Here is a 27,443-nt window from a genome sequence, read left to right on the forward strand (position 1 = left end):
AAAATTTTTCTTTCTTTCTGGGGGTCCCATTGCAGGAAGTACTTTACAAACTAATTCATTCTGTGTGATAAATGTTGCATTTGTGGTGAGCCAAGCATGGAGAGTGAAGCAGAGAAAGCTTTCAATTTGCACATGGGTAACGGAAGAGAATGGGCAAATGCTTTAAACACACAAAAACAAAAACAAAACAAGAAGAAAAAACAAATCAAACATGGAGGCATGGGTTGCAGCAAAACTACTCACGGGTACAAGCCATGGATGGAGGGTCTTTGTCTGCCCGGAAGTAATTATTCTCACACCTGCAGTTCATTGAACCATCTTCGTGAGTAGAACTGTGAGGCGGGCACTTGGCACACTTCATATTACCATCGGAAGCCTTGTAGAAGCCTGGTCGACAAGCTAGAAACAAAATGATTCTATTAAAGTCCTGCGATAATTTTGTGAATGTATTTTGAAAATACGTAAAACAGATTTCAGGATGTTAGGACATGAATTCATTATGAACATCAATCAATTTGCTTCCTTCCCTAATTCACAGAAGCAAATAATACGGCCCAGTGTAGTTTTTCCACATATACATTTGAATTTGCACCAAATGTTAAGAAAAAAATAAAAAAAAACCTGCAAGATTTAGATTATTTTGGCACTAGAATTTGATGAAATTTCCAGCTTGTGTTTTCACAGCTTTACTTGGCATTGGACTATTTGTGGAGAAAATAAAGCAAAACCATGTCACCATGTAGTCGTTTTCTTTTTTAAGCATGATGCAATGTGTATAATATCTGCACTGCTGTGAGAGTATATTACACGTAGAGTTGTTTTCTAAATGCTCTGAATGTGTACAACTTTGTCCCACAAATCGTTATCAACTGATGGAAGGAAATTATGGCTTCCTGTACATTTTCAGATTCTTCAAACAGGATTTTCTATCTTGACAGTATTGTCCCTCAACTTTTATGGCAATGACCTGTCCTTCACTAACTCTGTGTTATCTTCTATCCTCGTGATCATACCTCTGCATAGCATGTTTTATGTCAGCCCAATGGGCTGGTTATCAAACACTGATTTCAGTGTACCCTTTAGGATCTATCATCTGTTTACTGCTTTTACAGAATTATGCCTCTATTATATTGCTTTTGATAAATAGTAAATTCAAAGTTCTGTATTTTTTAATTTATTCAGTTTCATAAAATATTAGAAGCTGAAATCATCATGAAAATCCTCACTAGAACTCTCTTAACATTCCTTTGAGAAAGAATTCAAATTCAGGTCTCAAAGTTCAGGTTTCCTGCAGATCATCTTTGGGAATCAATAATTTCAAAAACTTCAAAAACTCACTGCACTGAGATTTGAAGATTTATAGACCTAAGTATAGAATATGCCCTAAATATTCTCATCAAATTCTAGAATTTTCTTCTATCAACCTTTATACTTTGAACACAGTGTTATTTACATTCAACAAAAATCAGTCTGGACAAATTTTAATACTTATAACCATTAAATATATTTCTGAAAGATGGTACATTATGTACATACTACAATACTTTCTTACTGAAATATTCCTGAAATAAAATGTGGGAACTACATTATCAAGATAAATTACTAGAGCAATAACATAAAATGATAGCCATCATCCTCTGAGTCTTGTAGTTTTGTAGTTCCTACTAAGAATGGCTATTCTAGGCCCATTTTACAAAATAATGAACAAATTTTAGTGTCACATTGAGATCCAATTCTTCTTTCTTAACCTACAATTATTGAGCAATGACTATAAACTTTTTAGCATTGTCCTTAAGAACTCTAGAAATGTCCACTCATGTCTCATATCCTATTGCCTCAGGCAGAAATGATATAAAGTATATAAACAAAATATGCACTTCTGGTTTCAATTTAGTTCATCATTGAGTGCTTTAAATTTGCAAAAGGCATTGCTGAGTCTTTAGAAAATTAAGTTGTGGTGCTCCAATGTACTTTGCCTTTTGTTTGCTTGTAAGTTTATCTTCATGTTTTCATTTGAGACTTTATGGTCTAAATATTTGGCATTAAATTATTTACTAAACAATCACTTTCTGTTAATATTGTAAATGTCTATGTGATACTTTTAAGTAGAAAAGACAGTCACATAATCACTTCTTAGCTACAGCACAATTTTATCAGGATACTGATAAGAGCTTGAATATAGCTACATTTAATAAACCTAGAAATTAAAAACATCATTCAAGCTAGTACCTAGACTTTATCCAAATTATGGCTAAATAATAAATTTAGAAATGATAATAGCAAATGCAGGTAGGCACAGAGACAGGAAATTTAACAAATGTTTGTCAGGTATCTGCTCTTGTTCAGGTTCTTTGACAGGCATACAGATAAAAGTACTTTTAATTCAATCCATACCAAAAGGGCCTTTTGCAATAGGAAGTGAGCAGCAAGCTTTTAACAAACCATGCTGAGCAAAACAATTCTGACTGGGAGATTGGAACGGACACCACAGAAGGTATGATATTTGAAAGAGACCACTAAAAGAGAATAGGAGGTAGCCAGTAAAAATCTTAAATAAAAACACAAAGAGACCAGACTCAAAAGACAAACTGTAATATCTTTATTTCATGTGGAGAAATGTACCCAAAGTCAAAACCCTGATTCCTGCTTGCCATTGGAATTTTAATTCTGTTCATAATAATACCCAGCTAAATTCTACCTTACTCAGATTTTATTGCAACTAGGAATAAATGGTCAAGATTATGACCAAAAAGATAACCAAAGAAATAAAAACAAATCTGATTAAAGTCATTGAGATAAATTTTTCTCTTCTAAAAAGATGGACAAATATGAATGCTTCTACTATTTACAAGATTCCAGCCTTGATTATGAACATCATGTCTCTCATTACAGCAGCGTATATGTGACAATGAGGTAAAGGCCAAAAACAAATCAAAACAAAACAAACAAACAAACAAAAAACACAGAGGAATGTGTATTGTGTGCTTGATTATCCAGCAAACATCTCTATCAAGATTTTTTTTTAATATTTATTTTTTAGTTGTAAGTGGACATAATATTTTATTTCATTTATATGTGGTATTTCATTTTTATGTGGTACTGAGTATTGAACCTAGTACCTCACAAGTGCTAGGTGAACACTTCACCACTGGGCCACAACCCTGGCCCCTCTATCAAGATTTCTTAAAAGAAAGGTGGTACCTACCTCTTAAAGTCACTGACACCAGGTGTTCTTTTACTGGCAGCAGAAAATATTCTGAGGTGATGTTAACAAATAAGAGAATTCAGTTGAGATATCCTAATTAAATAGAACCATAGCCTTAGTGACTCTTGGAAATCATATTGGTGTGGGTGTGTGTGTGTGTGTGTGTGTGTGTGTAAGAGAGAGAGAGAGAGAGAGAGAGAGAGAGAGAGAGAGAGAGAGAAACAGACAGACATCTAGAGACACTGAAGTCCAGAAAGTTGAGACAGACATTTGAGGACAGACTTTGCATGTTACCATATCTGATAGCTATCTGATAGGCTTCAACCACCACATAATTGATATGCATTGAATGTCAAACAAATGCAAATATAATGTTAGAATCTGTAATGACATGTTAAATTTTAAGATACCTTTATTCTTTCCAAAGAACTATGGCAACAGTTCTGTTAAAATGATCAAGGTAGATATTAGCTTATTTGCCTGGACAGTTGAAGCAAAACCAGAAAGGATTGTTTGCCCAAGAGTATAGTTTGAATAAGGAATAGATTTTTCTGCCCTTTATTTTATATAAATCAATTACTGAACACAAATTGCTCTCTGAAAACATCATTTTCCCTTACCTACTCTAAAATGTTAATCTAACATTGAGGAATAGACATCTAAAATTATTTAATTAAAAATGTAACATTTTCTTGTCTACTTCTAGTAAGAATCCATTTCAGAATGGTTAATATGCTTCTGTATACACATTTACCCAGAATTTCCTATATATTTGATGTCTGCTTTGGGCAGTTTTGTTGGAAGAGCTGAGGGAATTTGTCAGGTTGAATATTAGGGTAACACACTGTACTGGGGAAGTATACAAGTAAATTCTTCCTTTTTGATTTCAAATATGATATTGACATCAAAACAGATATAAAAACCAATAGAATAGAAGGCAGAGAGCCAGATCTACACGGGTACAGTTATCCGATGTTCTGCAAATATTCCAAAACATACATTGAAGTAAAGACAGCCTTTTAAACAAATGGTTTTGGGAAAGCTGTAAATTGATGTGTAGGGAAATAAAACTAAATTTCTAACTTTCATTCTGTGCAAAATTCAACTAAAGTGATCAGAGACCTAAAAATTAGACCAGAAACTTTGAAACTGATAGGAGAAAACGAAGACTCAATGCTCTAACATATTGACACTGGCACCAAGTTCTTTAACAAGATCCCTAAAAACAAATAATTAGAACCAAGAATCAGTAAGTAATCAATTCCAAAACTTCTGCATGGCAAAGGAAATAATAAAGAGCCTGAAGAGAGAACCTACTAAATGAGGGAAGATTTTTGACAACTCTTCCTTTGACAGGGGGTTAATATCCAGAATATACAAAAAAATACCCACCCCAAATAGCCCAATTAATAAATGGACAAAAGAACTAAACAGACACTTCTCAAAAGAAGAAGTACAAATGGCCAACAAATATATGAAAAAAAATTAACATCCCTAGCAATGAAGAAAATGAAAATCAAAACTACACTACTATTTCATCTTACTTCAGTTAGAATGGCAACCACCAAGATTACAATTAATGATGAATGCTAATGAGGATGTGGGGGAAAGTTGCACATTGTTGGAGGGACTAAAAATTACAAGTATTCTGGAAAGCAGTAAGGAGCTTCCTCAAATAATTAGGAGTGGAACGGCCATATGATCCAGCTATCCCATTTAATTTAGAGAAGTAAAATCAGCATATTATAGTGATAAAGGCACATAAATGTTTATATCAGTTCAATTCACAATAGCTAAGTTAGGGAACCAGCCCAGGGGTCCCTCAACAGATGAATGGATAAAGGAAATGTGGTTTGCATAAACAATAAAGTTTTGCTTAGCCAAAATGAAATTATGGCATTTGCTGGTAAATGGATTGAACTGTAGGACATCATACTGAGTGGAATAAACCAAAATCAGAAATTCAGAGTCCAATATTTTCTCTCACATATAGTAGCTAGACGAAAGGGAAAAAATGGGGCAGGGGACAGGGGTGAATCCTATGAAAACAGAAGAAAGATCAGTGAAGTAGAAGAAAGGAATAGAGGTGGGCAGGGAGGGACAGGAAAGGGGAGGAAAAGTGGAATGAAATTGACCAAATTATATAGTACATATATGAATGTACTACAGTGAATTTCAGCTTTATGTATACCTATAAAGCACTAATTTAAAAAACTACAGTAGTTAGAAGAAAGACCAGTATGGTACAGGAAGGAAAATAGGGGAAAGAAAACTGGAAGAAGGTGGAAGTACTATGGACTGAAGTAGAGAAAATTATATTCCAGTCATGTATGAATCTGTCAAAATGAACCCCAATATTATGTATAAAGGACAAATAAAAATACAAAAATATTTCAAATTTCTCTAGTGAAACTAACAAATTTGAGAATATGACTAAAGAATGCATTTCCATTAATGAAATGATTATTCTGGGAGAAATACTCTAAATTTTTTTATATTACAAACTCACTTTTATATTTATTCGAACAATAAATAATCTCTCTCCCTTGAAGCGAATCCACATGTGTTCATGTACCTATTATGCCTTCTTCATCCTTCAATATATCCTAATGCAAGCATTGAGACTTTACTTTCTAAGGAATATAAATACTTGGGTTTTATTAGCTTTGCTTATCTTAAAAAAAAAAAAACAAGGATTGCACTTTGAAAATATCTGCTTCCTTTCCTTAAAACTAGCTTTATGGCAATCAGAACTTTTCCCTCATTTAATCATTGTTTTATATGCTAAAGAGGGTAACACATCTAAAAGGAAAATAAAATCAGGTTAAGATAAGAAAGTCGGGGCTGGGATTGTAGCTCAGTAGTAGAGCGCTCGCCCAGCACGGGCAGGATCTGCGTTGGATTCTCAGCACCACATAAAAATAAAGGCATTGTGTTGTGTCCATCTACCAAAAAAAAAAAAAAAAAAAAAAAAAAAAAGAAAAGATTCTCTCTCTCTCTTAAAAAAAAAGATAAGAAAGTGTATGTATTAATGTGATTTTCTTTTCCTATTATTCCTCAAGGAAAGTTCTATTCACTTATAACAGAATACCAAAGAAAACAGAATAGACAAGAAAGGCAAATGAGATTTAAAAAATGAGAGATATACAGTGATGAATTTTAAAATAAAAAGTTCCAGCTACCTTGTCAAGGCCTCCATGGTATAGACCAGATACTAAAGCAATAGTTAATTAACCTGATGCCAACACAACAGATTTCTGATTTATGTCTTCCCTTAGGTAATCCTGCAGTAAAGGTTTCTGTCAGTAAAATAATTAATAGATTTCAACTCCAGGTTAGTAAAACCAATTGTGATTAAACAGATTAACATCTTTTCAGTGTAGAGAAATTGCTTTTTGTTGTTGTTGTTGTTGTTCCAGAGATGTTTTCTTCTATTGCTATAAGGGACATTTTTAAACTAGTTAAGCATGGCTGAAACTCTCATCTTTGCTTTTATATTTATAAATCAAGGAGATATGATCCATGAGTCTAAATTAATAGCTGAAAAATGTGTGAGGTAGGATCTCCTCAACCCCTACCAAGTATTATCAAGGACTTCTAGAAATCAAACGTGTTTACCTAATGGTTGAATTCACTTATTTGTTATCTTCACCTAACAGTCCCTGATTTTTCTTACTTTTTTTTGCCAGTATTCAGTGAGTTTCCAGCACTAAGAAAAAGCAATGGATTAGGATGAAGAAGATACAAGTTTTTGATCTACTTTTTCCTATTAAATATGTATTCTCTCAATTTCATTGTCCTGGGGTGTTCAGACTTTTAATGAGGTGATGCGAAAAGTGACTTCTTCTATAAATAACTCTTCTGATCCATTTTTAGTAATTATGTATTCCCAGATTAGATCCTGAGCAATATAGTCACAAGAGCCATTTCCTATCAATTTTATCTGTACTGTATCTACTCCACTGAGTAGCACCAAGCAGTTGATGGAATACAATTTTTTTCAGTGTATGATTAGATTGCAACCATTGTCCTCCCATTGTCCTCATTTAAAAAATAACCTACATTGAACTAATTTGTCTCTAAAGATTCTTCAGGCTAGACATTTTAAACTATTAATACTGCATGTCCCCCTATTTGTAGGATTGCTTATGCTTTCTAAGTAGAAGGGGTAAAAAAGGAGTCTCTTCATATTTATCATTTCTGTAAGGATTAAAATTAATCATTAAAATTTTATGACAATAAGATGAGAAAATGAAGTTCTTTCCCAACTTAAAAGAAATATATTTGAGAAAAGAACAACAGGTTTGGCAGTGCTTTTCTGTATCAGAGCAGTACATATTCAAATAATTTTATGTTTGGATGGGATGAACGATAAATTGACATACAAAAACATAATTCCCTATTACACTTTCACATTAACTAATAACATAATAATTGTATTTAATGCAACTCTTCCTATTTTATACATTTTAGGGGAGAATAATTTGAAGTTTGGGAATCTTATGGCATGAATAAAAATCAAACTATTAAATTCTATCAAAATATTTATATTAATTATTTTCAACTTTTAAATAAAAGATGATTTTTTTTTCTCTTTAAGTGACAAAGAAGAGCACAGTACTGGAAATACAACTTTGAAAGTAGGTGAATTACCCATCTGTTAGTTTGTAGTAAGGATTTATTCACCTTTGTCCTGCTAATGCAGCTGTTAAATGCTGAGTTAGTGAGGTTATGCTTACTTGTTTGTTGAGCAAACCCCAAAACATACTGAAAAAAATCTCAAACTGGGTCACAGTGGAACAAACAGGATGAAGTCTTGCAAAACGTTAATTGTCCATTGAAAAACACTAACCCATGAATAAGATAATAGAAGGAAGCCAAAATAATACCAATTTGCTGTGGGTGAATTGAAAATATTTTGGGAACCTGCTGATTCCATATTTATGGAGGCGAAAGAATGAAACAGGAACTAAACACCGTGGGCTTGTAGGCCGTAAAATAACAAACTGCCATCTCAGAAAATAATAGAGAGGTATGAAATAGATTTTATGATGAGCACTACCTATATGGTGAATAATAATTATAGAAGAGCTTCAAGATAGAATGCTGGCCTCATTCCCAAGCACATAGCAAACTTTTCCTTCTTGTTGTAGTTGATGGGTCTGAGCTATGCTGATACAGAGAATGGGTAAAGTTACCATAGTGAAAGAAAAACAAATGCACTTGGTAAACCATGGTGGCCACTGTTGAAAGAAAGTAGACAGCCTTTCAATTGCAAAGTGAATTTTGTCTCCAGTTGACTAATGTGGTTGACTTTTAGAAGAAACATGGTCCTCATTAAGGGTTAAAAGGCTCATTTCAATTTGAATTAACTTTAAATTAAAAAATAAAGCTGTTGGTAAATAGGGTCCTTTTAGTATTCAGACCTTACCTCTGTATACACAGGCCTATATTACCAATTCCCAGCCATAAACACAAACTAATGACCAGAACCAGCACTGACTAAACAGATGATTTCCTGGCCTTGCAATTCCAGGCCTGACAGGGTCTATTTGCCAGTACAAGGTCAAAGCGACTGTTTATACCCAAAATGAGCTGCACTCAACAATCTTACAGGAACTCTATTCTTTGCCATCTGAATAGAGGTACAATGGTCTGAGGCATGGCTCAGGCATTTCAATACACTGGAAGTGGCTCTGTTCACTCATTAAACCCTGACTGCAATGTGCAACATTTACAAAGTGATCAAGTGTTTCCTTCTTCTTGTTCCTTCCACTGTTCAATAAAAAAGGCCTAAGGCAAAATACCATCACACCACTAAACACAACAGAATCAATCACAATCTAGTATGGTTCAAAGATAGTCCAGTAACAAGACTTTATTGTATTTGTTGTTGTTCCATCAGATCGAGCAAGACAGGTGCCAGTAACACTAAAATATGTCCTGTGTGACTTTACCACACACATAAAAGGCTGAAACAGCCTCTGCTCCTAGGATGTGCTCACCAGCTTTTCTGCTGTCCACTTTCAAGGAAGAACTGTATGTCCTAAGAGCAACATTAGCAGAGTTTTTCTGTTCTTTATTGTCAACACTCGGAGAATGAGATCATTAAAGAGAATATATATGTAATGATTGGGTAATGAGAGAGGGATAAAGAAAATTGGTTTAATGAAATCCTGATATGGGGAATTTCAAAATGCCTAGGAACCAAAATCTATAATCAGGACTTGGTAAAATAGTCCAGAGAAGCTTTTCAGAATAGTGCCAGAAGTCTTATTTAGACCATAGCACTGGAATATCTCAAAAAGCTATCCCTAGAGAAAATTTTGGAGGAGCTAAACCATGTCTACACCTAAATTCTCATTACCATGGATTAGCATTCCCTACTCAGCACTGGAATCCTAACTAGAGCCTGAAGACTGGTCACAATCAGGTGCTCATTTTTTTAAATAATTTAATTTTAGAAAAATAGAATTAAGATCATTCATCACTCAGATCAAGAGTATGGCACAGAAGTAATGAACATTTCAAATGCTATATTTTCCAAAGGACCGATAGTGTATGATTGCACAAAGAACATTTAGGCACTATGCATGTTCATCTACACAAAGATATATGACCAATGATATTTATAACATTGGAAAACTAGAAAAAAATGTTATTCCTTAAATTTGAAAAACAGTGCAATAAATAATGCTATATTTATACATATTTGTTAATAAATGATGGAATTTTCATACATTTTTATGATGGTATTAATGTCTCACATGGAAAGAAGCTCATAATAGCATTACAGGAAAGAAGCAGAATAAAATAATATGTATGTGATCCTATCTTTATTGTTTATTTATATTTTCAAGTTTGTCAAACATGAACATTATCACTTATCTCATGACAAACTTAAGAGGTATTAAAAGCAAAATTACTGTGTATACACAGTGAAAATAAGAGTCAAAGAATGTATATGTAAAATTTGAACTCAGGGTACATGTCATAAAGATCAAAAATGCATAAACTCTAGACATGCATATCTCCTTCCCATTCTCTTTGTTTACAAAAACACTCAGATCCACAAACACAAACAGTATTCATTAGTTCTTCTCTCATACTAAATATCCTTTGAAAAAAATGCAATCTGGGAGAAAATTATGGTTGACTGGCAATGGTGATATTCTGCTAATGTAATTTCACACTTTTGATCTCAAGTAATCATATCCTCGCTTGAGAAAATTTATATAGAAAAGCACAATTTTCCATTAGAGAATTTAAATAAAAATGCATAAAAGTTGGAAGACTTGGAGGAAAAACAGATAAAGTGATGGAAATGCTACAAGGCACAATGAACAAATATTACCTCTCTCACTTGTATTGTTGATAATCTACTCTCCAAAGAAGGAGACAGTCATCTGGAGCTTTGAGGAATGGTATCATCATTGAATTTTATCAGAAGTTCTTCAAATTGACTCTTTTCTTTACATAGTTTCTATTGTCAATACAATTGAATAAGATTGTCAATTTGTATCCCGAAAAAATAACTCTTCAACTTTTATATGTATACTTTAATCCTCCATATAATACTATACACATGCTGCTCCATTTTATTTTTTGAGGTTAGTAAAATGAATACTGATGTCATGATTTAAAAGCCAATGGCTTATCATGTGTCATTTGCATATTATTTATTTTTCTATTACATAATATTATCAACTAGGAGAGGTTTACCACTTAAAGTATTTAAAAGTATTTTAAAATTTCATGGGTAACTCATTTAAAAGGTAACAGAAAAGTAAAATTAAATGAGTTAATATAATTTTAACAGTTTTTCCCATTATTTTTGTGTTTATGATAGAAAGAAAAGGATTTCTGTTTTAAAAATTCTTTAAATCAACTAAATGTATATGAACAGATTTCACAAGTAAAAATTTTAGGAAACATAATAAATAAGGCCAAGGGAATTAGTAAAAAACTAGCTAAATGAGTCTTTAGGAAAAAAACCTTAAGCCTATCATTTTTCAAAATTGATAAAAAGATAAAATGTTCATAATTGTATACAATAGCATGTTTATAGATAACATTTAAATTTCACATAAAATGATTTCTCTCCTACTAAAAAAATCATTTTCCTATTTGCATAAGAATACAAACATTTTCAAAGAAAAACTCCAGTCCGTGAAGTTTCAAATGTATATCTTTTCTGATTTGTATGTCATAAATGGAAAATATACCTTTTCTCCCAATTAAAAATTAAAGTTCAAGGACACTTCTCTATTATATTGAAGAATCTCATGACAGGTACCACAACAATGCATAATAATATTTAAAAGTGTTTTAAAATGTATTGCCTCAATATTTCTTTAAAAATTATTTTTAACTTATACATAAAAACATAAAATTGTACATTTGAATCGGGTGCCATGTAATGTTCTGATATATGCATACATGATATACATGATATGCTTATATCATATTAAACATATTTACCTCTTTTTTTTTTTTGTACTATGGGATTGAACCTAGGGGCACTTAAACATTGAGCTGCATCTCCAGCCATTTATAATTTTCGTTTTGACACAAGGTATTGTAAGTTGCTTAGGGCCTCATTAAGTTGCTGAGGCTGGCTTTGAACTTGCAATCCTACTGTCTTAGCCTTTTGAGCTGCTGGGACTTTAGGCGTGTGCCACTATGCCCAGCCATTTATCATATCTTCATGGCTAAAACTTTCAAAATCTTTTAATTATGTACACTATAATTATCTATAGCCAGTCTACTATACAATAGCACTTCAGAACTTCTCCCTCCTATCTAACTGTAACTTGACACCTACATCTTTCACCCACTCTTCCTTCCCTCTGCTAATCACTATTCTCTTCTATGAGATCAGCACTTTTAGATTATATATATTCACATAGTACTTCTCTTTCAGTGCCTGGATTATTTCTCTTAATATAGTATTCTTTATGTTGCCAAAATGACAATATTTTACTCTTTTTTATGGATAAATAGTGTTCCATTTTGTTTGATAACCAAATTTTCACATTTTCTTTACCCATTCATCAGCTGATAGACACTTAGGTGGTTTCCATTTCTTGGCTATTGTGAATAGTACTGAAATAAACTTGTGGGTACAGATATCTCTTTAACATATTGGTTCATTTCTTTTGGATGAAAATATTCCAAGACTTTAAGATGCCTTTGAAAAAAAATATTTCCTAAATGGTTAATTTCTAAATATAGAGATGAACATGTTTTTGTCTTCACAGTTATGGAACTTAACCTTTAATTTGGGAGATGCAATACAAATGGTGAGAAAATTAAATTCATCTAAGAAGAGGAGAAAATTAAAGAGCAGAATGGAAAAAGATGAGAAAATATTATTAAAATACATTGTTTATAGTTGTCAAACACAGAGATCTCTTATAAGTACGAATAACTGGGCCACATAAGGAGTTTGGAACATAACTAAGAGCCATAGTAGGAGGCTGTGTGCCATTTCCATTCATCTGAATTCAGTGTTGCCATGCTAGAAAGAACTAGAAAAGAGGGAGAGAAAGGAGAGGCAGAATGGATGTGTCTTTGTGTGAGTGTAATAAACATATCTGGGGTATGTGCGTGTGTTTATGTATGAGTGTATGTGATTTTCTCTAACTAAAATTGTCACTTCATTTCTGAGTATTAGGTTTTAGATATGAGATTAAAAAGCTCATGTGTGAGAAAATGCAAGAAAGTTTAGAGATAAAATGATTGAGGTTTAACCTAATCATTGCATTAATTCCCTGATAGGGGTTAACTTGTTTGTAACTGCTGGTGCATAGGGCATGGATGAAGAAGACAAGTACCAAGAAGTCATGCATTTGGAGTATATATTTTGTCCTTGTTGAGCAGAGGTCTCCATCTACTTTCTGATCATCATGGCTGAGATGCCTTCATCCACACACTTCCCCATTAAAGTCCTGCCTCATCTCAGGCCCTGAGGAATGGAGTCAGCCATCTATGGACTGGGACCTCTGAAACTGTAAGCCCCAGATAAACTTCTTCTCCTCTAAAATTGTTCTTGTCAGGTCTTGGTCACAGCAGTGAAGAGGCTGACTAAAATAGTGAGGATAATTATGTATTCTTTATCATTGCTTTTTAGAGTTCTATTGATCAAGTGGAGAAATTCTTTTAAGATAATTATTTATCTTCTTTTTATATTATTCAAATTTCAGAGTTTAGATCTTGAATATAAATTTGAGGGAGATGAAGGACTGGGGAGGGAAATTTCCTGAGATTTTCACACCTGATCCCAGCAGCACAAATTCATAACAGTAAAGCTGTGTTGTGCAACTTGCACCTGCTCTACAGTTCTAGCTACCTAGAGGGAATAGCTCTCATCTCCATGTAGAATAATAAATGCCTTTTACTGAAAAGCTACTCATACCTATCATTACACGCGTGTTTTATTTCCATCCTTAAAAACAATCACTTGAGAGTGGTATTATCTATTTTTCTGAGGAAATGATTGAATCTTAATGATAAAAAGTATATTGGCTCTTTAACCTGTTGTAACAAGTAATTAAACTTAAGTCTGAGGACTTTCCAGACATAGATACTTATGCATCAAGCTTTTTCTTTATTAAATTTCAACTGGTAACTAATATATGGTATTAAAACTTGAGCCAATACCATAAAAATAATTGAACAAATTTATAGGAGATGTGACGATAAAGATATAGACACATCTTCTAAGTCACTTGAGAAAATCAGTTACCTAGTTTTATCCCAGTAACTGTAAATTCCATAGTAATTTTCCTCAATAATAATATTTCAGGCATTTAGCCAAGTAAATGGCTCTGATGGAAACAAATTTTAGCCATTAGAAGCAGGGAATGCTTAAATGATGTATGCCTCATGGAAAGGTATTTGTGGGTTAGATATCTTTGGATATCTGTCTGCTTGGCTTAGAAAGAATTGTCTACTTTCCCTATGTTATCTGCTGAAACAAGGTACTTCAAGTGTGTGTGAGGGGGGGGAAATACCATAAATTTTTTCCATCCAAGTTTAAATGGACTGAAGCAATCCCATTTTATTGCTTAATGTGTTAGATATGAAGCACTCTCCACTAGCCATTGAAACTAAAATGTTCAACTTTATGTAGTATATAATTAAAAGGTTATTTTTTTCCACTAAAGCATAGTATTTCAGTGTCCTTCAAAGTATCTGTTGAAGAGTAAGGAATATCAACAAAAATGAAAATATATAGCACCTTTTTCAAGACTTTGGGATAGATTTAAGGTACTTCAGGAAAGATTCCTAGGAAAATCTTCCACACTGCCCCAAATCTGTATTAGTCATTTTGATTATTCCTTTGGTACATTTAAGCAACAGATCTTAAAACTGAAAAAAAAAATGTTAATTAAAACTGGAATCATACATCTAATAACACTTGAAAAGTGCCTTCAACACCAACAAAAGACAGTGGAATCTGGACCATTTTTCTTCTGGAGAAATCTTGATGTCTTAGTAATTGCAATTTATTTGGTGATATATAGTAGGGAGCTATATCTAAAAAGAAAAATAGTTGTTTCTTTTTTTAATGACTAGGTAAGTTCATGTTCAGTAATATCTAAAATCATCTAAATTATAGTCTCCCATCCTAAAAACCTTCACATTTTACAATCCATGTGATTTACTGACTGGATAAACATTTAAATTACCCAAATTTTTCTTTCTAAATGGCGTGTTCTACTCAGTTAAAAATTTATATACCATATAAAGTAATATAATTCTTACATATAAGCTAAAATTGATGAAATTTTCACATGTTCATTAAACACATTCTATCCTTTAAGACTCAGCTCTAATTATGTGGCTGTGATGTGGTAGATGAGATAGTGAGTACTTCATGGTCAGTTTTTGTCTTTGTATCATTCACACATGTTTAATGATTGGCTTGTATAAGGCAACCAATAAATTTTGAGGGAAGAATGGAAGTCTTTTCCATCTCTTTGTAGCAATGCTCCATTATCATATATACTTTGTCCAGTTACTGGTCTCACTCCATCATAGGCATCTTAATAGACATGGTTTCCTTTGAAATAATGAGTATTCTACTATGAATGTATCCAAGTTTCAAAATGTATTAATAGGAAAGAAATGAACCTGTTTTTGTAAATATTTATGTGTTCCATTACATGCTAAATATACAAATAAGTAATATGTGTAACATGTACATATTATACAGTGGTGTCCACTTAACTGACAATAATCATATCATATTTTAAATCTGGAAATGAAAGATATTCTACAATTTCTTCTAAACATCTGTTTCTTTAAAAAATCATTAATTATTTCAATGCAAATATCCCCAGGAAAAAGGAAAATATGAGTTATCCTAACCAAAGAAACTATTTACAAATAAAAATCTTATATTAAATTAGGAAAGGAATACATAAATTTCATATTGAATAATAATATTTATAGTATCTACATGGTCTGTCTAACCTTAAAAATGAGGAGAGTCATTTTCTGTGATACATACAAATTACTAAAGGATTTATGTGACCTATAAAGGTAAAAGCAACAAGTGGAAGGCAGAGTATATAAGTGAAATTCTTTAGATAGGAAAATATTGGAGAAGATACAAAAGTGAAAGAGAAAAGAACATCTCAGGAACAGAGAGAATGTGTGGGTCTTTAAGAAGCATGCAGGCCATGAAATACCTTGGTAGTTACATTAAGGTCTTGTTTTTTTTTTTTTTTTTTTATATTAAGCATGCCAAAGTCATTGAAAGGTTTCACCCATGATATATACCATAATCAAATTGGTATTTCAAAGAGATTAGTCTTGCTCCTAGGGGAAAATACATTGAACTGAGTCAAAGATGCAATAAAGGAGACTACTGAAATAATCCAAATTAGAGATGATATGCATAGATAGAGAAGTGATTAGGGACATAAAAAGAATTGTATTCACTTGAGAAATAATTTTTACATATTTTTGTTATTTTTTACATGCCAGTAGAGTATATTTTGAAATATTATACATACATATAATAAATATAACTTGTTTCAATTAGGATCCCATTATTGTGGCTGTACATGATGTGGATTTACATTGGTCATATAATTATATATGAGGATAGAAAAGTTTTGTCCAATTCATTCTACTATCTTTCCTACTAACATCCCCCCTCCCTTCCCTTCATTACCCTTTGTCTAGTCCAGTGAACTTCTAATCTTCCCCTCCCTTGTTGTGGATTACCATCCACATATCAGAGAAAAAAAAGCCTTTGGTTTTTGGGGACTGGTTTATTTCACTTAGCATGATATTCTTCAGTTCCATTCATTCACCCACAAATGTCATAATTTCATTCTTTTTTACAACCAAATAATATTCCATTGTGTGTATATATGACATTTTCTTTATCCATTCATCTGTTGTAGGGCACCTAGTTTTAATCCATAACTTGGTTATAGTGAATTGACTTCTATAAACATTGAAGTGGCTGCATCACTGTAACATGAAATTTTAAATCCTTTGGTTATAAACACAGGAGTAGGATAACAAGGTCAAATCATAGTTCCATTCAAAGATTTCTATCACTTGAGAAAAAATTTATATATAACATTGGTTGGTGTAGGACTCAGAGCATAAGGTATCCACAGAGCATAAAGTACAGCAAAGCATCAAGACCAACCTATTAAAGCAGTAACTATGTGAAGTGATGGAGGTGTTAATTTACATGGTTATTGGTTCATTTTATTTTATAGATAGATATCAGTGGTTATCAAATTATCATGTTGTACCTCCAAAATATACACAACTCAATTTATCCATTATATCTCAATAAAACTGGAAAAATAAATCTGGATAAGCTACTGGAAAAAAAAAAGATGGTCATCTAAACTTCATTGAGCAGTTGTGTACTATTCCTATTTCAAGTGAGAAGGAATGTTACTATGGTTTAAATCTACAGTGCTCCCAAGTGTTGATATCTAGAAGGTTTGGTCCCCAGCTGGTGGGGCTATTTAGAGTTGGTGAAAACCTTAGGAGATAGGGCCTAGAAGGAGAAAGCAGTTCACAATGTGTGTGCCCTTGAAAGATGTAGTTTATCCCTAGTCCCTTTCTCTCTTTGCTACCCAGCCACCATGAGGTGAGACTATTTATTCCTTCATGGGCAACTTTTGTGATATTCTGTCTCAGCACTGGCCTAGGAACAATGGAGCCAGGCAACCAAGGGCTGAAACCATGGAAATTGTGAGCCAAGATAAATCTTTCCTCCTTTAAGAATATTTTTTGGGGTTTTTCATCACAACAACAAAAACCTGGTTAATACAAATAGATATATTAATAAGAACACAGGAGTTATATTTTAAATATGTTGAATTCTCTATAGGAAATGCTAAAGAAATATTTTCTGCAGTAACATTTGTGGTATTTAGAGTATTTATACAAAGAAAAAAAACGGAAATAAAGGAAGAAAAGAAAAAATCAAATCCTTTTGATTCTTCTTTGTGTACAACCAGATATGAAAAATTGTGCTCTCTATGTGTGATATGAAATGCAATGCATTCTTTTATCATATATAATAAATTAAAATTAAAAAAAGAACTACAAATATAGTTAAAATAAATAATTTTACAGAAGGCAAAAAAATGTCACTTAGTTTTCTTTCTCACATAGTTTTTAGCTTATGGACAACAGATTACATTAGTCAACCAAAATTTTGATTTTTTCATAGAAGCAAACATGATCAATCCATATATAACATTTCTATGTAAAAAGAATTTAATAAAATATTACTTGAAAATCATTCACATTATTAACACTTATTAGAAAAATGAAGTGTCTTTACTGAGTTGGGTGATTCATCTTAGATCATGACTATTGATTTTGATCTTCATGATGTAGATACTTGGCTTCAAATATAGAGAATATGTATTCTATAAACTCCATCAAAAGCTGTTTTCTGTGCTTTTAATATATACAACTTATGACAAAACAGAAAAAGAGATAAATTATAAATAGATCAACAAATATATCATGACTATTAAACAATTAACTTCAAAACTGATAAATTATTGGGAGATATTATTTTGATTATTTTGATTATTTGATTTGGCATATCGTTAACTCTTAAGAGCACTGGTTCAAAGTAGTCAAATTTAAATAGAAACTCTGCCACTTGCTATCTATGTAACTGAAACAGTTACAAGGTATCTTCATGCCACAACTTCTTTGTCCATAAAATGGAGATATTAGAAGCACCCTGATAGAATTCTGCCGGAATTAAATGTGAGCCTAACTCTCAAATATACATTAGAAATTAAATAGTGATATATATTTATATAAATAATTAAATGCTTGGGTAATGTGTACATATATTTCTAAAAGCTGTGACATAAATCCATTTACCAATATACTAAGTAATACTGAGCCACATTTCCCTTTTGTTAGTTTTATCCTTCAGAGATGCATTCAATAGTTTCTTTTGTTAGAATATTATGTTACTATCTTTCTCTGCTAAGATTAGACTTTTTCATATAATTCACAAAAAATACATTACAAAGCAGCACCTCTTTTCCAAGCTTGTTATTGATGGATTTGAGACACGTCCCACTCAACAGTTCCAACTACCATTTTGTGAGCTATGAAATTTTCATAGATGTATTATGCAATATAAATTATTTCTAAAAATGAAGACAAATCAGAGAATTTTTTTCTCTTCAGTAATCTGCCAGTCCATCTGTTTATACATAGCTCACTAATGCCTTTACTGTCTTCTGAAATCTGTGTATTTATGTGTGGAAAGACCAAACTATGAGTTTTCTAGAGGTGAGTGAAATGATTCCCTACTTGGCTGCCTGACCTCCACATCTTGTCTTCACTTCTGGAAGGAGCCTTTTTAACTAAATTTGAAAACACATGTGACTTTGAAATCTTTAGTTTTTCTGAGTCTTATTTCTCAATAAGTACAGAACTGTGGCTAAGGTGATACCAAATCTTTCAACTTTTAGCCACTTGCCCAAATTTCTATCAGGTTGGGACTTACCAATTTCTCCTCTGTCTGATAGTTTTTATGACAAAATGAGAAGTAAAAGGCTAGATCTATTAGTCCCAATCCTAGGGAATAAGTGTCTAGATTATGAAAACCATATTCACATATGGCAATAATTGACATGCTCTTCTAGGTGATCATGGTATTATTTCCAAAGACTCACTGGATTCTTCCATAATTCCTTGGTGCCAAATAGGAAACTCTCTTGAATAAGATAAGTACATATTGTGTGGTGTGTGTGTGTGTGTGTTTGTGTATGTGTGTGTGTGTGTGCGCGCGCGCGCTGCTACTGCTTTTTCTCAATGAACTTTTCCAATGAATTCATTCAAATGATATATGAGAGACTTAACACAATTCTCCTAAAATTTTAGTCTGGTCTTTATAACAATGCAACGTTCAGAAATTCAATAATTCAGTTCCATTCCTTATAAGATACCATAGGTCAAACTAACAGAAGATAGCATGTTTACACTTTGAAATGCCATAGATCTAGGAGCACCAGCTAGGCTTTGCAAATGACTTCCCATCAAGCAGCTTAGTGCTTATTAATGCTGTCTGTGCTAAACTTCTTATCCTTTCCACTTTCCAAAAGCAGCATAACATTCAATCTGTTGGTATTCAGACATTTATTAATTTAATGTTTAGGGATTCAATTTCCTATGCAGTACATGTATTTTCAAAACCTGCTTCTTTGTTTCTGCTAGTTTCTGAGGCTCTGTTACATCCTTTGCATTTCATTCCAATTTTTCTACTCACTCGTACTTAGTAATAAGCATTCCTTGCACCTATAAGTAATCAGCAAGTGAGAAAGAGTATAGTGAGGTGCTTCTAAAGGAGCAGCATACATTTAAATTGTTATACCCACATATGCCAAAATTGACTTAATGAAATGGTACATGAATATTTTTAGAGCCAAAAATATTCCAATTAATTTGAACTGTAGGCACAGCTTCCTTATTCAAATCTCTTTCATGGAGGAGGAGGGTACCCCAAATTGGGAGGCAGAACACCTGTGCTCTAGTCCTGATTGGCACTGCTGAGGTGAGTGCTGTTTTACACTGAGGGAACTTCTCCCCAATCCCAGGGCCAAAGGGGCTGGTGGAAATAGACTTGACTGCAGATCTTTTCCCTCTACCTCACATGCTGCTTCTATTATGCTAGCAGTGTAGAATTTTAAGAGCAGCTAACAAATTGCTCTTGGGTCATTTTAACCTAGGATACATATGCTTTTGATAATATTTGACTCTACATACATGTGTGGATATAATGAATTCTGGGAACAATGTCATGGAACAAACCAGATATGAATTTCTTCATATAGACGTAGAAACAAAAGAAGCAGGCACAACCCCCATCAAGTTTATATTACCTATCATTACCTCCTCTGTATGCTATTATAGGTGCAAGATTGACTTTTCAATAACTAAGTTGAGACTGATTCTCTTTAATGGATCCTTTTTAAATTTTATATTGTATATAAAAAAAATCTTTAGCAACTATCTGTAGAGATAGATTATTTCTTACTTATCCAGGACCATGGTTTGAATATTCCAGTAATGATTTTTTAGTGGTAGTAAAAGACTTCCAAATATGTTTGGTGGTGGTACATAGTTACATTCATTGGTGGAATCATAATTACTAATTTTTAAATCTAGATCTGAAATAGGCATATAATGAAGTTTAAACAAAATCAACAACTCTTCCTGTGTAGCCCTATGACTTAAAAAAATATTCACAGGATTGTTTTATTTAAAATCCCATACCCTAGAATAAACAGACTTCCTGATCTGTTTTAGCATTGGTCTCCCAGGATTAGAAGATGATACAAGATGATTCAATGATTACATTGGAAAAGATGTTTCCCCTAAAGCAAAGATAATATCCCTGTAGTCACCTTTAGTTTCTTATCTCAAGTGCCTCTTTCATTTGCTGAATTTCTATCCCTTTGTGTCAACTATAACTTGAAAATTAAACACCTCTTGGACACTAGGGAATAGCTTGAGATGAACACTATTTTGACCACAGCTGGGGGCCACTGAAACGCTGCTGCAGCAGATGAAGTGAAAGCCTTGGGCGTCATGGGAAGATAACGGCAGGGAGTTGGCGCATTCATCTGGTTTCCCCATTATTTAATTATTTTCTATTGGAATTCTTTTTGCATGCATGCATGCTTTTCTTCTAAATATCACTAATTACACTAGCAATAGAACACTAAGAGTACAAGAAGGAGTCGTTCTTCCTAGAATTAAGCAATTGTTTTCAATATCAGAAACTTTCTTGTGCTCAGAATTCTGAATATTTTAAACACAGTTATTGTGACACTGCTTAAATACACACATTTTAATAATAATAGTGTTGAAATTTTTTATGTTTGCATATGACTGTGCATATATGTACGTGTGTATATATATTTCATTACTTAAGATAAACCTGAGTATTTAAAATTCATTTCTACAAGTGTTTATGGGAGGCATATTAAGAACAAGATGTTACATTATGAGATGCTACTGAAAGCCACTAATCTTTAGTTTTAAGGGAATTTTCATGATAATTTGTACTTAAAAGAGAAGGAAGATATTTTTAACATTTTATGGCATCGGTTTAGAAAAACTGAGACCCACATTTGTGACAAAGGATAAGTTTGTGCCCTAATAGGACAGCTTTATCCTTAGGACTTCTCTGGATAAGATTTTCTGGGCTGCTGTCAATCTATAAACTTCAGTTTTCTCACCTCTGACTAGCTCACTATGTGGCCACCTTTGCGCATACTTCAATCCTAATATATTCATTATCTTTATCTCATTTTGAGGTTCTTTGTAACATTACAGTTTCAATTCACTGAGAAGAGAAATTATGTCATATAGATTTTTGTATATTAGATATCCTAACACTGCCTAATACAAATGAATAACAATATTCATTAAGACAAGTTCATTACAATGCATATGTGCATTTATATATGTGGTGCCTGTGTGTGGATTTATACAATCCAGAACACGTGCCACAATATTAGTTTCTTTCTCAAGCTCTATTCTCCATTTTCTCTCTCATTCAGTCTCAATCTCCACACCAAAAAGTTCTTAAATTCTATAGGAGAAAAGAATAGACAAGAAAGAACAATGAGTAGTAATTAAGAAAACTGCCTACATTTTGGAAACTATAGCAGGAATAAATGATACTGAGAATGAATTATAAGAAGTGATGAATGGGGTGTGTAGATATTAGAGATCAATAATTTCAACAAAAGTATTCCTGAGAGTAGAATGCTCCTAATAAAATGTGTTAAGTATGAGAATCAAGGAAAGGTGAATTGAGCATCTCATCTTTTATCCTATATGACATCAACATGTGTTGTTCTTGGGGGAGGGGTGGTTGTGTAATTCTGATTTCACTAAACTTTTGAATATGATTAATAAAGCATAGGGCCAGGCTCAGTGGCATATGTCTATAATCCCAGTAGTTAGGGAGGCTGAGACAGGAGGATAGTAGGTTCAAAACCAAGCTCAGTAACAGCAAGGTACTAAGCAACAACTCAGTGAGACCCTGTCTCTAAACAAAATACAAAATAGGGCTGGCGATGTGGCTCAGTGGTTGAGTGTCCCTGAGTTCAATCCCCAGTACCAAAAATAACAGCATAAGTATTTCTATATGTTATTAAACCTTTTCAAATTTAGATAGAATAAGAAAACTCCTAATTAATAAAATCCTCGTGATTTATAACTCTGCCATTCTTCAGAGGTTTCATTTTCATAATATTATACACTGTTACTGCCTGGAACTTCCATAACTGAAGTTCTACAATTAGATTTTTGATGAATGTATGCCCCTTTTTTGGGAAAGTGATGCACTTAACCATAGGTACCATCAGCATAACCTTTCTGTATTACGCTGACATAACATCTGATCATTTTATGTGAAAACTGTGATAGGTAATCTGGTCATTTTGTGCAAATGAATAAGGAGCCTGGATACATTGGGAGTTTATTAGGAAAAATCAAATCATTCAACTGAAAATGACCTGACATAAAAATAATTTGAAAGACAACCAAGCTATACAAATCATTATCAGAAATACCCCTCCCACAAAATTATCTATCAAATGATTTGGAGCATATTTAGAAAAATAACATTCTTAATAGCTGCTAATAATGTACAAAATGATACCTTAACATCTCATCCTAGGAAGAAGATGGTATTTTTTTTTTCACTACAGAAAGCATGATTTCCATTCATCAACAGTGTGGTTTTATAAAATATGTCTTCAAGTTATTAAGGTCTTTTATGACTAGGTCTGATTGTAATATATGATGTTACAAAAATCAATAATAAAATATTCATTTGATCCAAGATTTTCCCAAATTGAATCTGACTGGGTCATGGTAGTTGGCTGATGTCTGGAATGCAAGTCATATACTATATTATTGATGCCTGTCAAATAACGGAAATTGTTACAAATTAATTCATCCCTAACCTAATTAACCTCAGGTGCAATATTATATGCATTCCTGACAAGTACTGTTTTGCTCTGGCCATAAAACTAGAAAAGACAATATTTCAACCTATAAAATCACCTTCTAAGCCACTTAGAAACCTCAAAGATTATTGCTTATGTAAAAGTAATGAAAAGAATGCATTACCTCATCCATTAGAATTATTTTTCGTGTAATACAAAATGTTCACTAACATTTTTTGATCATAAAAATAATCTTAAGAAAAAAAGACTAATCTAACTTTTTAAACATTGAATTGATAGAACACATTAATATTATAGATTAAATTTTTTAAAAATGTATACATTTAGGGTTAGAAATGAAGAAGCCTTAACATATTTTGATGATATAATGTAAAAAATGGTTGTCTTCTACCAAAAAAATCTATATCTATATCTATATCTATATATATATCTATATATATATATATTCACTCTTCATTCTAATGTATATCAAGATATATTTATTGCTGTATACATGGAGATCATGACTGGCCTTTATGAAATCAGAAGGTAGGTTGTAAATTGCCTTTTATGACATTTTGCTTCTGTATTCCTCTTTACACATACCTCTCACTATGTTTGTCAATATTGTATTCTTCCCATTGGCAACGCAAGGACATGTTTAAACACACCATGAGCTGAAATTTTCGTATTCTCCAAATCTGTCTCAGATTTTCTGCACATCAATATTTATCAGTCTTTTCTTTACACTTATGCTATACCTCCTATTTTTTTTACCACTAAACAGTAAAAAGAAAGACAAACTCAAGAGAGAAAATCTAACTGTGGAGAGAGGTTTTGAACTATTTTGATCTAATTTTCTGTGACTATCATTTACTATCACATTGCAGCATTTTTCCTCTAATTATGGTCTCAAATTTCTAATTGTAGATTAATTTGGTATTTAGTTAAATAGAGTTTTAAAATGAGGGCAGCCCTAAGCAGAAGTAGAAAGGGCAGGGAGAGTGGGGCTTTGCCAGTAAATGAACTTGAAGTAGTTATTCAACTTCTCTGAACTCAATTTCCACATGTGTGTAATTAGTGAAAAAAATGTCTTCTTCAAAGTGTGCTTGTGAACATTGATATAACTATCTATAAAGTGCCTTTATATATCTTAAGGAGATATTGAGAGTTTTATTATTGCTCCATTTACAACGAATACCTCTGTTCAATATTAGCATTTTCAGTGGTATTTTTAAAAACATGAAGTGTGTTAAAAATCCAAGAATATCAAATTCTATAAAAGAATTTCAAGCATTACCAAAAGAGAAAGGTGATGCATATTTTAAGGAGAACATTTTCTTCTTTCTTCAAAATCTGCAGGTACTTTGCAATTGATTTCTAGATTGATACATAAGGAAAAAAGATATAATTATAGATATGTGTGGGGGACAGAGTGAGAAAGAGAGAGAGACTCCTGTATTGTACCAGATGTTGTCCAAATGCATTAGTGAAATAGGTCTGATAAAAAATAATGTGAAATGATGTCCTACTGATTGGAATGTCATTGATGCCATGGCCTGGTGTTCTTGACACCACAGTAGAAGATCAAAGCATCTTTCATGGTGATAATGCTGGCAATATGGATTGGAAATAATGCCAGAGAGACTGATTAAGTGTTAACATTCCCACCTGGTGCCATGAAAATGGCATACAACTTTCATAATTCAGGGTGATTTTCCTTCCCTGGGCTTACTTTTGCGCCAGCTACAGTATTCGAAATAGTTAGTACTAACAATCACTTTTTCCTTATGATATCTACCAGGCAAGAAGTAGGAAGACTTCTCTTACCCTATGATTCCTCCTATGTTTATAGTATGTATCAAAAAAGAGACTTCAAGTGGTCACAAAAATATGACTCATAGATTATTCCTGTCCCTAGATCTGTGTTGACAGACACTGCACTCAGGCTATGCCTTGACTGACAAACACCTAACAAGATACACTTTTCTTGTAATAATTTAGAGATGATTCATGGGACTGGCATCTGCATTGTTATTTGCAGGGAATAATGGCAACTTGAAAATGGGATCTGGAAATGAAAACAAATCTTTCCTCCCTATCTAAGCTCCATCTTTCATAATAAGACTTGTTGATACCTACCATCTAAATGTCATCTGCATTTCTCCATGAAAATACCTATAAGGCAAATCCAGTAGCAGGTTGGAAAAAAATGGGACCCAGCCAGAAAAGCTGCCCTTACATGATAAAGAGGACAACTCTGCTTTTTTTTAATTCTTTTCACAGTTTTCAGCCATCTTAAATAAAAAAAAAAAAAAAAAAAAAAAAGATGATGTTCACTCAAGCTTAGGGAAGATTCTCTTGAAACAAGATTAAATGTCATTGCTAAAACAGATCAATGGTAACACATTTCTGTGATTCACCATCATCCATAAGACAAAACAGCTTTTATTAACTGCAGAAAGTGCACTGAAATGTTCTTGTGCACTAGGTTCTGAACTGTAGACTCACTCCCACGTCTCATTATATAAAACGGCTGCGTCATATGCATGTTCCCCAATTACCGTCCTATTCACTCTGTTTGTTGATGTACACACACATCACATCTTAACAAACATAAAATAAAATAATAGGCATTTAAATATGCTCATTCACATGTTACACACACACACACACACTTTTTTTTTCCTCAATAACTTCCATCAGGGAGTAATTTGCAGGGTGTACCCAAATGATGGAATGATGTAACAGGTATTTCTATTACTAATTTATAAGATTTTAGTCAGGCTTTATGGTCCATTTAAAAGCAGTATGTTTATATTTTGTAAGCTGCCATCTAGGTGCCAGATAGCTGAATGCATCTTATGTTACTGATGAGGTCATCATTGAGCAGCATGCTGAGAACAGCAGGACTAACACCAGGCTCTGGAAATGAGGTAGCCATCGAAGTGTGTCTTCATTTGTATCCTTTCATATTTATTTCCACAAGCTTTACTTTGCAAACAATGTGCTCTGGATCTCTGATTAGCACATTATAAATTGCTTTGCAGTCCATCAGAATTGATCCCCTCTACATTAAAGAACCCCTATGGTTTTTGGAAAAAAAAGTAAGTTATCAACCTCAAAATTCTCATGATTTATATATAAAATTAGTCACATGTATTATTTTATTTTGTTATTGTCTTGAAACTGGGGATTGAACCCAGACGCACTTTACCAATGAGCTATACTGCAGTCATTTTTTTTTTAAATTTTGACACATAATTCCTAAGTTGCTGAAAGTGACTCTATGTAGCTGAACGTGGCCTAAAACTTGCAATCCTGTCTCAGATCCCAAATTGCAGGGATTACAACATTTGCCACTGTGCCCACAAGTCACATAACTTTAGTGTTATCATAAAATAAAACAAAATAAAAATCTTATAAACTACTTTAAAAATTAGAAAAGTAGTTTTTATATAGGCTCAAAAATTATTTTGCCCTTGTGCTGATAATTCATGGTAAAGGGGACAACAACAATTCACTAAATTTGAAATTTTACGGTATAATTAAGTTAAAGTTAAAATTAAAGTTAAATTAAGTTAACTCATATGAAAATTCTGTTGTAGTATAGTCCTCAAACAGAATCAAATGGAGAAAGGCATTTCAAGGCTTACTAAAATGAAGAACAAGAGTGTGTACCTGTGTGTGTGTGTATATATAGGTTTATGTGTGTGTTGTGAATATAAAATCAAAATGAAACTACAATT

At 32.8% G+C, this 27,443-nt stretch overlaps 1 protein-coding gene across 2 annotated transcripts in view; it reads right to left on the reverse strand.

Annotated features, from left to right (window-relative positions):
• Window positions 1–27,443, reverse strand: part of Epha3 (EPH receptor A3) — a 342,712-nt gene that overhangs the window by 120,163 nt on the left and 195,106 nt on the right. For both annotated transcript variants that reach the window (XM_015478632.2, XM_015478631.2), the window contains exon 4: window positions 244–399. In XM_015478632.2, the coding sequence (XP_015334118.1) occupies window positions 244–399 (156 nt within the window). The remainder of the gene's footprint in view (window positions 1–243; window positions 400–27,443) is intronic.

Source organism: Marmota marmota, unplaced genomic scaffold, assembly GCF_001458135.2.
Source record: "Marmota marmota marmota unplaced genomic scaffold, marMar, whole genome shotgun sequence".
In the NCBI taxonomy this organism is placed as follows: domain Eukaryota; kingdom Metazoa; phylum Chordata; class Mammalia; order Rodentia; family Sciuridae; genus Marmota; species Marmota marmota.